Here is a 13,223-nt window from a genome sequence, read left to right on the forward strand (position 1 = left end):
GGCCATCATAAAATTGTACGATATGCTTCAAAATGATGCAGAACACACCAGTCACTTCTCTAAGGTAGTGCAGTTCCACAAAAGGCGAGGGTGATAAGGGGGGCACTGGTGTCTGTAATCACATCAATAAGATTTGGAGAATAAATGTAAATGCCGAGTATTCATTATCTTCTCTCTTCGCAAGCAAAAGGGAAACGAGGAATGTGCTTGTGGCTCATTGAAAGCTACATGTATTATGTTTTTTAAAATAAATTTTATTTTTGTATTTTCTATTTTATATAAACAAGTGAATTAAAAAATAAATAAACATATACGGCAGTGCCCTTTGACTTCCCTCCCCCCATTGTGGATCTTAATATAATGATTTTCTCCTCTGCCTCACTTTCGTAACTATTCTTATAAATCCTTTATCATTCCATAGTTCAAATTTTTGATACAAGTTTTCCGTCAATCCTACCAATGTGTGTAATTGTTTGCAATAGTTTTTCAAATAAATTATAAGCTTTTCCCATTCTTTATTAAAGACCTCCTCTTCCTGGTTTCTTATTCTTCCTGCAAGTTTTGCCATCTCAGCATAGTTCCATTTCTGGACTAACAGAATCCGCACAGCCATGCTTGCATACATAACAAGTTTCATCTGGTCTATAAATTTGTTGATAATAATCATACATGGAGGGCAGACTTCAGTCTTAGGGAATCTACTGTGTTATTGTCAGTGCTTTTTTTCTGGGGGGACACATACCCCTAAACATTTTGTAAATCTAAGTTTGGCCTCATTGAGGGGCAGTATTTCAATATGAGTAGGAAAATGAGAGCACCCCTAAACATTTTTTTGGGGGGGGTTATTGTTGTTTTTTACTAGAGCCCTGAGATCCACCCAGAGGCAAAATACATTCACTTGGAACTTCAGCAGATGCTGAGCACAGGGATTTCTTCTGAGTACAGTGGTACCTCTGGTTACGTACTTAATTTGTTCCGGAGGTCCATTCTTAACCTGAAACTGTTCTTAACCTGAAGCACCACTTTAGCTAATGGGGCCTCCTGCTGCCGCTGTGCGATTTCTGTTCTTATCCTGAAGCAAAGTTCTTAACCCGAGGTACTATTTCTGGGTTAGCGGAGTCTGTAACCCAAAGCATATGTAACCTGAAGCGTATGTAACCTGAGGTACCATTATACCAGAACTGAGCTGAACGTACCCTCGTTCCACCCAGAAAGCTATTCCTGGTTGCTCCAAACTCAGAAGCAGCTTGCCCAGTTGGGTGGAACCGCAATGCTAACTTCCTGGGAGCAGTGTCACTGCTGTTCATTGGAGGGAGAGGGGGCAAGGAGGTTTGCACAGTGCAGGTGCACCAGTGGGAACAATTTGTCACTCCTGCCAGTGCACCCGCACGCTCCTGATCTCCCTGCTCTCTCAGCCCTTTCCCTCCGGTAAACAACACCACTGCCGGGAAGGGTGTGTTGAGGCTCTGACCTCCTGGGTGTGCGACCTCTGCACAAGCTTTTTCCATTTCATCAGTCATAGGGGGAGGTAGTCGTTCTGCCACGGCTATTGTCAAACAGTCGGGAGTCAGAAATCTTTTGGATCAATTGCATGTCTCCCAAAGTTATCCCAGTAGATCAACCTTCTGCTCATCCCTGGACTAATATCTAGAGGGGTGGACATCTTGAGTAAGGTACCTTCTTTCTTCTCTTAGGTAACTTGGCACATACGAAAACCAAGAGTGCGATAAACTACCAGACATGGACGCCACAGAAATCAATCAGCCAAACTAAGGTAAGGAAACCGCATGGGCAGCCGCCTGGACCCATATATTGAAGTCGAGAGGGGCAATGTTGTTGTTGCTACTAAAACAAAAACAAAAAAAGTAAGCAAGTAACCCCTTCCTTGGTTTCTCTCCCTCTCTCTTTATCTCTCCTGTTTTCTTTTCTGTTTAGCTGGATTTCTTTGTGTTGTGCAATTCGTATTCCTTCCGTGAGGTAAAAAACCTACATTTCCCTTCTTTCTGACTATAGTTTTATAACTACTTCAGGGAAAGCTAAATTAATTCTCTGCTGTCACTGTCCTTAGCACTCATCCCTAAGCCTGCTTCCTTGCAAGTATGTTTCCTGGACTACACTGAAGTCTTAATTCCAAGTAAATGTGTTCCTGATTGGTATGTTTATTTAAAACGAGAGCATACCAAGGTTCTGGCTGTGCGGTTAATTAGGCTCTGTTGAAAACAATCATTGTGACAAGGGTGCAGAATTATTATTTGCAGGATGTTAACAGTCCTAATCTTTTAAAAAAAAGAAAGAGAGAAATCTAGACAAACCATTTTTCCTTCAGATGCCATTTGCAACAGATATCTATCTGTATGTTCAGTTATCAAACTGTGTTCAGTATATGTGTGTGTTTCTGCATGTGTGTACAGTGTGATAAAGTATTGTAATGTTTTTAGTGTAATAACCTCTGACTTTCGTAGTGATTACTCAGTAGCATCTGCAGCTTAGGATGACTATTTTTTATTATTAATAGTGTTCTTTAAGAGGACACTTTGTTGAACTGGTGCAATAAGCTTCAGACGCTGTATAGATAAGAGGTGCTATTTTCTTTCTTGATACATATAGAGTGAGCCAGAGGATTCCACGCATCATCCGAGGGAAACAACCAATATGAAAACGCAGACAGTTGCTTCATATTTCAGAGTAAGCTTTAGCTGTTATTCTTCCTCTTAATATATATGATTTATGCAGCAGCCAGCCTGCTGATTTCTGGGCCCGTCTCTATAGATGCAATAGTTTTATTTCTCCTTAGGGATAAGATAATTCACTTGGAACTTGAAAGTTTTTAGGCTAGTATTAGGATATCTAAAGCAGGGGTGGGAAACCTGTCCATTTCCAGATTCTGTTGGACTCTAACTCCCATCAGGCCAAGCCAGCATGACCAGTACATAGTGGAGGGCCACAGGTTCTCCTCTGAGGAAAAATACTTCAGGGCACCCTGGTTCACTCAAGCCAGTGTGGTGTAGTGGTTAAGAGTGGTAGACTTGTAATCTGGTGAACTGGGTTCGCGTCTCCGCTCTTCTACATGCAGCTGCTGGGTGACCTTGGGCCAGTCACACTTCTCTGAAGTCTCTCAGCCCCACTCACCTCACAAAGTGTTTGTTGTGGGGGAGGAAGGGAAAGGAGAATGTTATCCGCTTTGAGACTCCTTAGGGTAGTAATAAAGAGGGATATAAAATCCAAACTCTTCTTCTTCTTCAAACTGATACCCTGCCATTTTCCAGATGTTTACACTTCAGGATATCTCTTCCAGCTCTTTGATATATATATTTTCATCTCCCATGTGACCTTGAGGGGGAGGCTAGGTGCTGGCCAAATGTTTATCTGGTGCACCCGCAAGTTAGCTTAGCAGGGGGTGTGATGACAGGGCCATCTCACCTGGCTCTTGTTTTCTCAGTATTTATTTTTTTTTAGTAGAAGGGTACCCATATTAGCCACAGTTGATCCTCCAAGTCTCATGGTCCCTGGCATTTTCCTGCCCATGCCAGTTGCTGATTCCAGCCATGTGAACACAAGGAGCTGCCGTGTGAGTCAGACTATCTAACCCAGCATTGTCTCCACTGATGGGCAGCACTTGCTTCCCCGAGGTTTCAGGCACAGATCTTTCCTGGCCTTGATCCCTGAGCCTTTTTAACTGGAGATGCCCAAGACTGAACCTGGGAACTTCTGCTAGGCCCCTCTGAGCTAAGGTTCCTCTCTCTATTGTAGAGAGGTTGAACGGTTTCTGTGTTTGAACTGCATAATAATAATAATAATAATAATAATAATAATAATAATAATAATAATAATTTATTTATATCCCGCCCTCCCCAGCCGAAGCAGGGCTCAGAGCGGCTAACAACAATAAAAGTAACACAGCATTCTAAAATCAATTCATTCAAAAATCAATTCAGAATCAAATTAATGGCAACCATTGGGCTTGAGTTCTATGAGGATTGCCAAAGGAGGGGGTCAGACTGTGCCTTGACCAAAGGCCTGGTGGAACAGCTCTGTCTTGCAGGCCCTGCGGAAAGATGTCAAGTCCCGCAGGGCCCTAGTCTCATGTGACAGAGCATTCCACCATATCAGGACCACAGCCCAAAAAGCCCTGGCTCTGGTTGAGGCCAGCCTAACCTCCCTGTGGCCCGGGACCTCCAATATGTTTTTGTTTGAAGACTGTAAGGTCCTCCATGGGACATAACAGAAGAGGTGGTCCTTCTAGTCAAGGAGAAAAACACAGGAAGGTTTTTTTTAGCTCTTTTTTCCATGGCTACCATGGATTTCAATCCCAGTCAAACTGACAACTTTCCTTTCCTCACATAGAAATGACAAAAACCGTTTAGATCCCAGGAAAGCTGAACCTGTTATGCTTCTATAGCAGCTTAGCCAATTGGGAGACAGAAGCTTCACTGCCCTAAGCAAAATACAATATAGTTGATATTATTGGTTGAACAGGCCCTATTTTATGTGAGAGGCTGAAATCCACAGGGACAGAATGACAGTCAGAAGAAGAGTCTGGCTGTAGTTTGTTAGCATGTTTAATGTTCATAACAGCACTTAAATGTGTCACTGCCAAACATTTTAACAGTCTCTTTGTCCATGTTGGCTGGGCTTCATTATTATGTCATTGATAATATTATAATTCTGTGGTACACATCCAAATTGTAATGCACTTTTTGAATTTACATTTGAATAATGCCCTATTCCATTATTGCTGCTATTTTCCTTTGAGTCAACCTGATGCACAATTAGCTCCTTGGTTTTGCATAAGAATCTGCGTTGGAAACACTCTCCAGAACACCTGTCAGAACATCATTTTATGCCATAAATGCCATTAACAATTTCTTGCCAACAGGCAATTACATCACCCATCTGCTCATAAAGGCTGCAGAATAGACAGGGGCCAAGGCCCCTTTTTCAATGGTTTGTTTTAAGCCACGAACCACAACAAAATAGTATTAATAATTCTGAGCACTAAAGGTCATACTGAGATTTCTTACATGAGCATAGAAGTATGCAACCAAGAAGTAGTGCTTCAAAGTGACAGTGTGCATATCAGCCAGAAGATGCCAGAAGCATAGCAATTTACAACACTACCTTTTACAAATGTCATTGTTGTTTTAGAAACCAGTTCAGTACAGTACATAAAGCAACCCCACAATTTACTTACCTGTTGGAAAAGTCAAGACAATTAATGTTCTCAGTTTCTTTGGAACAATCAAAAGCTCATATGCAACCTATTTGAAAAAGTGTTATTTATTTAATAAATTTAATAAATGTATATCCCACACCTTCAACTACTAGGACAGCAAACTTTGCTTTTGGAGTCTAGAATTTGCCATAAAAGTACAGTTTAGGGCAGTAATCAATTGTGAAATTATGTGCCTGTGATAGGATATAGGTGTTTTCAGCATGGGAACGGTGCAACTGTACTAGTTCCCACTATAGGTGAATTCTCTGCATACGTGTTATACCAGATGCATTACAGGGGTACCGCAAATACAGTGTACTATATAATTGCCTACAGAAACCGTGGGCAGGCCCATAATCTTCTTAATCTGGTGCAAGGAAAATCCAAAAAGATTTCAAAGAATACATGTTTTGCAAAGCTCTTGAGCACTCACAAGAAAGGTACTGTATGGAAGGGCTTCCAAAGGCTTCTCCCCGTATTTCCTTTTCAGTACTCGCTCATGGACTTGTTATCTAAAATGGTGGTTGGCCAACCTCACTTTGTGCGCTGCATTAAGCCGAACAATGATCGACAGGCAAACAAATATGACAGAGAAAAGGTATTGGTACAGCTGCGCTACACGGGAATTCTGGAAACGGCACGGATCCGGAGACAGGGTTATTCTCACCGTATTCTCTTTGCTAACTTCATAGAGCGGTAAGTCCTTTACAAATGTCATTTTGGTAAACTGTGTCCAGAAGGAACATTTTAGTACCAAACCAGATTCTGGTTCCCTCGGGCTTTTCTACACTGGATTGCTGCACATGGGCCAACTGCCAGCTAAAGGTGGGAAATGTCACCACTGAAAAGTCTTGCCCTTTCAGTGATGCAAGGTAATACAGATGTTTTGTCTGCAGTACAGTGGTACCTCGGGTTAAGTACTTTATTCATTCCGGAGGTCCGTACTTAACCTGAAACTGTTCTTAACCTGAAGCACCACTTTAGCTAATGGGACCTCCTGCTGCCGCCGTGCCACCGGAGCATGATTTCTGTTCTCAGCCTGAAGCAAAGTTCTTAACCTGAAGCACTATTTCTGGGTTAGCAGAGTCTGTAACCTGAAGCGTATGTAACCCGAGGTACCACTGTATTTTATCTCCAGCTATCTGTTCACACATGCAAATCATCGCTTGCTGTTAAAGTCAACCAGCATTGACAAGCATGTGTGAATCATCCCTTGATGCTGGGAAAGCTTCTGAAAAAGTGGGGGTGAAATGTGCTTGGAGAACAGGCATTGCATTTTGATTCAGGAATGCCACACAGATTAAACATCCTGTGCTGTAGTTCTGTCTACAAAGAAGCAGCTTTCCGAACACAATAAAATTCAGCTTAAACAATTCCTTCACAATAAATTAGGAACAGTGAAAACAATAAATACAACCAACCAACCAACCAACAATACACTGAAGAACAGTTGGTTTAATGTTCCAGGGGTAGGCAACCTTAAGTGTGTTTTTACATGAGTAGAATGTGTGCTTTTATTTAAAATGCATCTCTGGGTTATTTGTGGGGCATAGGAATTCGTTCATTTCCCCCCAAAAAAATATAGTCCAGCCCACCACATGGTCTGAGGGACAGTGGACCGGCCCATGGCTGAAAAAGGTTGCTGACCCCTGTGCTATTCTATTGTGTGTGCAAGTGGTGAAGGTTAGCTCTAAAGAGTCATTTGACTCAGAAGCAAGTTGGGAGCATTGTAAATTGGAGTGAAGCCCGATCTATATATTCAGAAAAACGCTTGCTCTCAGACTGCACCGCATCAGAAGGCAGCTGGGGAAACATATGATGGAATGCTCTCCCATTCAGAAAACCTGCTTGCTGTGCAAAACTTGTGTTTGTCAGGAAGAAGACTTGTTGTTTAGCCTTCTCTCTGGTATATTTGATATCTGGTATATACACGTCTTTCGTTTTTATGTTGGGGACCATTCAGACTTGCCATTCGCCACTGACATGTTAACGTGGCCCTGTACTGGGGGCTGTACCACATGGTTTTTCTGAATGTGCTGATCAGTTCAGATGTGAACTGTTATGCATGCAAGTTCACAGTTTGTATGAATGAAATAAAAGTTAGCTGATTGGCGCTGAATGTCTTTTGCAAATGCAATACTAAAGGATTTGGGTTTCTCTCTCTCTGTCTTAGATATTATCTCCTTTGTTACAAATCAAGCGACAAACCCCCTGTAAGCCCTGAAACTTGCGCTGCCATCTTGGAAAAAGCCCAGCTTGATAACTGGATACTTGGGAAAACTAAGGTAGTATCTTTGCTCATTAGATGCAGCCCCCGTTGAAATAAATGGAATAAATGACTATATTGATGGATTTGAAAAGAGTTGCCTCTGCTAATACAAGTTGGAATGAGTCTACATCTTGCTGTGGCCAGGGATCTAAGGGCAACATGGTCCCAAAAGCTCCTTTTCCATCTCACAGATCCATCCATGCCATACCCACAAAACTACCCAATGTACCACCTACTGTACATTGGGTACAGTAAGTCTTTCCCTACTGTAATCTTATGGGCTGCAGAGAAGACAGGAAAGATGAAGACAGATCCCTCGTAATTCCGTTTTGGGGCTTTTTTTTAAAAAAAGCAGTATATACATTTTATGAAATAAACAAATTCCACTGGGGCCTGTTAAGATGTGGCATCCAGTCTCTTGCTGAGGATTACAAATTCACTAACACAAGATATATTGCTCTTATCAATCATGTGTGCATTGCACGTGGGGATCCAGGGCACAGTCCTTCAATGGCTGCGCTCGTTTCTCTCCGGTCGGGGACAGAGGGTGGCGCTTGGGGGGGGAATTGTCATCGCGCCACTCCTTGGTGTGTGGAGTGCCTCAGGGTGCGATTCCCTCCCCGATGCTTTTTAACATCTTTATGCGCCCCTCACCCAGCTTGTCCGGAGTTTTGGGCTGGGTTGCCATCAGTATGCTGATGACACCCAACTCTATCTGTTGATGGATGGCCATCCTGACTCGGCCCCAGACACACTGACCAGATGTCTGGAAGCTGTGGCTGGATGGTTACGTGGGAGCCGTTTGAAGTTAAATCTTTCGAAGACAGAGGTCCTCTGGCTGGGACGGAGCGTTATGGGATTGAGGGGGCAACTCCCATCTTTTGCGGGGGTGCAATTAGTGCCAGCATCGTCCGTGAAGAGTTTGGGTGTAATCTTCGATACCTCCCTCTCTATGGAGGCGCAGATTACAGCTATAACAAAGGCGGCATTTTTTCATCTCCGCCAAGCTAAGCAGTTGACTCCTTATCTCTCTCGCCCTGACCTAGCCACTGTGATCCATGCGACGGTCACCTCCAGACTGGATTATTGTAACTCGCTCTACGTGGGGCTGCCCTTGAGACTGACCCAGAAACTCCAGCGGGTGCAGAATGCCGCGGCGAGACTCCTTACGGGGTCTTCGCTGTGAGATCATATCCATCCGGTGCTGTACAAACTGCACTGGCTCCCGGTGGAGTACAGGATCAGGTTTAAGGTGCTGGTTTTAACCTTTAAAGCCCTATACAGCCTAGGACCCTCGTACCTACGGGACCGCCTCTCCTGGTATGTCCCACAGAGAAATTTACGGTCTGCAAACAAAAACACCCTAAAGATCCCAGGCCACAGAGAGGTTAGGTTGGCCTCAACTAGAGCCAGGGCTTTCTCGGCCGCGGCTCCAATCTGGTGGAACGCTCTGTCACAAGAGACTAGGGCCCTGCAGGACCTGACATCCTTCCGCAGGGCCTGCAAAACAGAGCTGTTCCACCAGGCCTTTTGTCAGGGCGCAGCCTGACCCCCTCCTCTGGCAATCTGCACAAAATTTTGCTTGATGGTTGCCATTAATTTGATTTTAATTTGATTTAATTAATTTTATAATGAATGTTTTAGAATGTTGGATTATTTTGATTGTTGTTAGCCACCCTGAGCCCAGCTTCGGCTGGGGAGGGCGGGATATAAATAAAATTTATTATTATTATTATAAAACATCACCTTACATTCTCATTCTTTTCTTTGGGCAGGTGGGTGAGTAAAAGGTAGATAAACTAAAAGTTGTCCAGTCCAAAGTCACACATCATGTTGGAGCTGAAGCAGTAACTCAGCCCAGTTCCTTTGATCTCAGCTCCACCTGTATAACTGGGTGCAGCTAAATGCCTTCCTAAAGGAGACCGGCCCATATTCTCTGCCTGCTCCGCCACTACAGTCAGATCCAAGGAGAGGGAAAGTGTGTTGGATAAGTACATTATGTTTTGTTATGATGCGGTATGCAAGTTCACATGCATTTCAGCCAGCTTGAAATTAAAAGTTATTGTGTTTGTCAGTAGTTCCCCTGTTCTAAGGAGTCCAGGATTGGCAGAGTGATAGAGAAATATATTCCTCAAGAACAAACAGCCATTATTAAGGCAGATCTACAACTGCTTATTTTAAACTCTGGAGAGTCCAACACTGGGGGTGCCATTTATGGATGGAAGGAGTCGTCAGCCTTCTATGTAGTTCTTTCTTCTCTTTTTACCTCCTACAGGTATTTCTCAAATACTATCATGTAGAGCAGCTGAACTTAATGCGAAAGGAGACCATTAACAGGATTGTTTTGATTCAAGCGTATGTCAGAGGGTGGCTTGGTTCAAAGAGATACAAAAAGATAAAGGAGAAAAGGGAAGAAAGTGCAATTAAGATACAAGCAGGTAATGGTTCAATGTAACAAACATAATTATGTGCAAGTATTTGTTCATATAGATGTTGTCAGAGCTGCTTCCAGATCCTAGCTCACAGAGGATCACGCTAGCCAGCGATCATTAAGTAAAAGTCTTTATTGAGTTACAGTTTCCATTCTCAAGCTGCTGCGTGCAACTCTACGTCTAATGACTAGATCGGCGAAGTCCCGTCTGAGTCTCCGCCCCTTGCGCACCAACTTAATATCCTAGCCCTGCTCCACCTTTTCCGCCTGACTGTTCTCCTCTGGGTCCCTCTGCCCCCCGGGGTCTCTTCCTTCCTGGATTCTTCTGACGCCGACCCCCCGGACTCTCCTGTCTCCTTGCGCCGGGCTTTAGGACCTGGCTCTCTTTCAGGGCTGCCTACTGCGTCACTTCCCTGTGCATTTGAACTTGGCGCGCGCGCCCAACCTTCCATTTTCCGTCTGACCGTTTCTTCACTCCCCGATGGAGGTGTGGCCACTCCTGACTCATGCCCTCCCCCCTGTTGTGAGCTGCCAGCGCTTGATCCCTGGCTCTCTTCCTCTTCCCTGCTCTCTGGCGGTGACGCTGGTCCCGATTTCCAACTGCTCTCCTCTGAGTCCCCTCTGGCTCTATCTCCCTGGGGTGTCCCCCTAGGCTCCCCCCTTGCCCTGGCCACTGGTGCTCCTTTCTGTGAATCTTCTGATTCACTGGAAAGACTCGGAGATCTCGGGTCGTCGTCATCACTCATCTTTTCCTCTGCCTCCTCCCCCTCGCTCTCTGTTTCCTCCCTTGCTCTTGCCTCTGCTCCTGAACCCCTGACAGATGTGAAATAAGAAATTCGGTGTAAAACAGCAGGTGCTCTTTTTGTTGCATTTGACTGGTTGTTGGATAATATTTTATCTTGTTTTGTTACCTTTATGCTGTTGTTAGTCATCTTGAGTAGCAAATTTTATATTTAAACATATATAATTTTATATATATATTGCATGGTGATGTCAAGAGTCAAGCTCACAGCACCTTGAACTGGTGGCCAGGGGAATATCTGGTGAAGGTTCAGTTGTAGCTGGGGTGGGGTTAATGGGTACACCCCCCCCAGAGTTGTGTTTCCACCCCGCGTGGACTATTTTCCAGGAAATTGTATTTTTAATGGCATATAATGGCAGGCCCCATTTAAAGAATGACATGTTATTTTAAGAACAGGAACAATCTAAGCGTAAGACCATCTGAAAATTTCATTGAATAAGACAAGGCAAGTACATCGCGTACCTGGACTTAGAAAAAGCTTTTGACAAAGTACTTCACCAAAGACTTCTGAATAAGCTTAGCAGTCAAGGAATAAGAGGTGATGTCCTCTAGTGGATCAGGAATTAGTTACCGTAAGTTGCAGGAAGCACAGAGTAGAAATAAATGGACAGTTCTTCAAATGGAGTGAAATAGAAAGTGGAGTTTCTCATGGATCAGTATTGGGACCTGTTTTCTACAGGCACCTGGTTTGCTACTGTGAGAACAGGCTGTGGGACTAGATGGGGCTTTGGTCTGATCCAGTAGGTGGTTCTTATGATTTTATTGTGTTAACCACAAGCGGAACTTTTATCACAACATATGGAGAATCTGCCCTTTTGATGGTTAATGCTTTCACGCTTTTAATGTGATGGGTGGAACTTTGATCCATTCACCACACTTAAGATTTGCTCCCTATTAAAACTGAATGGGCTTTTGTGTCAAGAGAATAATACTAATAGTGTGGTCCTGAACTTGGAGCACCCTTCCTCAACCTGGTGCTCTCATCACCCCCAGCTAGTATGTACAGTGGCCACGGTTGGTGAGAGTTGTTGTCCAACAATTTCTAGAGGGTACCAATTTGGGGGAAGGCTGATTTTGAGTATAGAAAACTGTGTTTATATTGATCCGAATGTGCTTTCTTATCATGATCTTGGAATCTGCGTAACATCTCATCTATATACCTGGTTCCGAATGTATTTCTTCTCTGTTTCTACTCTGAGCATGCATCAGTAGTTCAGTGAAAATAATTGCGTCTGCTTAAAAAAGCTTTCACTATCTCTCTTTAGCTTACCGGGGATATGTTACTCGCAAGCAGTATTCAAATACAAAGGCAGCATACAAAATCGAAATGTGCATTACCAAGCTACAGGCTGGCAAGTATTTTTTTATAATTTGTAAATAATTCTTGTTGGTTTCAAAAAATAAAAATAAAAACAGCTTAGAGTAAACATACATGACAGTATCTACCGTAGCTGCAGAATGCCTTATACAAAGATCACAGCAAATGATTAAATTATCCAAAAAGAGATGTTACCAGTGTTGTGTGTTTATTATGCATGAATATCTCCCCTCCAAAGCAAGATGTGGGTATTTGGAGGGTCTAAGAGTTGTTTTGAGTGCTCAACGTGGTGCCTTCTAGGTTTTTGGACTACAACTCCCATCATCCCTGGCCTTTGGCCATGCTAGCTTGGGCTGATGGGAGGTGTAGTCCATCTGGAGAGCAGCAGGTTGGGGGAGGCTGCAGTATATGAATAGCTCAAATGAATAAACAAATTATTGAGTTATGTTCCTCTTGTAATTTACATCAGCTGCAAGAGGATATTTAATCAGGAGGAAAATTAAGGAAGAAAAGGAAGCAAATTCTAAAGCAGCAACGACAATTCAGAGTCATTACAGAGGATACAGGGAGCGAAGGAGCTTCAAAAGGAAAAGGTACTGTTTGCTTTCTCGTTGTGATTGTTCTGTTAAATGCCGTCTCCTTCTGCAATAAAATATAGTCAGAAAGTAGCAATATATCCTAGACCATGATGAACTGCATTCTTCCGTGCAGACAAGGTGAGATATATCTCATTATATTGCGTTTTGTTTTCAGTAGACATATCAAAGAAGGGCATGTGATTTCCATTAAAAACACTGGATGCAAATAAATGGTATTTGACTGCTAACATTTTATCCACATCTGATTTGTAAAAGGTCTGGTAGCTCTAAGTCTGAATATTGGATTCCTGGCTCCATTTGCTTTGAAACAAGAAAAGGCCTTTCAGCCAGATATTGAGAGCTCAACACAGGCGGTGGCGGAAGGAAGCATGAACAAGAAAATATTGTTGAATAATCTCCTTACCTAACACTCAAACTAGGGTACAATTAACTGCAACAAATGTTTCTATTCTTTAAAACAGATTCAGGAGCAAAACAGATTCAGGAGCAGATTCCCTGATCTCAGGGAGGTCAGTTGCATACATAACATATGCATTAATTTAAAACAATTGACAAAACACAGTAGAACAAAAAAAAAAAAAATCAAAGGCAT

General features: G+C 43.1%; 1 protein-coding gene across 2 annotated transcripts in view; it reads left to right on the forward strand.

Moving 5' to 3' along the window:
* MYO3A (myosin IIIA) overlaps positions 1-13,223 on the forward strand; it is a 113,740-nt gene that overhangs the window by 79,718 nt on the left and 20,799 nt on the right. Inside the window, exons 23-30 of one of the 2 annotated variants that reach the window (XM_082193737.1) lie at positions 1,695-1,774; positions 1,936-1,977; positions 2,608-2,685; positions 5,703-5,908; positions 7,386-7,497; positions 9,757-9,919; positions 11,980-12,066; positions 12,502-12,625. In XM_082193737.1, the coding sequence (XP_082049863.1) occupies positions 1,695-1,774; positions 1,936-1,977; positions 2,608-2,685; positions 5,703-5,908; positions 7,386-7,497; positions 9,757-9,919; positions 11,980-12,066; positions 12,502-12,625 (892 nt within the window). The remainder of the gene's footprint in view (positions 1-1,694; positions 1,775-1,935; positions 1,978-2,607; positions 2,686-5,702; positions 5,909-7,385; positions 7,498-9,756; positions 9,920-11,979; positions 12,067-12,501; positions 12,626-13,223) is intronic. The other variant, XM_082193738.1, reaches the window with a different exon arrangement.

This window comes from Podarcis vaucheri (assembly GCF_965113315.1).
Source record: "Podarcis vaucheri genome assembly, chromosome: 12".
Taxonomy (NCBI): Eukaryota; Metazoa; Chordata; class Lepidosauria; order Squamata; family Lacertidae; genus Podarcis; species Podarcis vaucheri.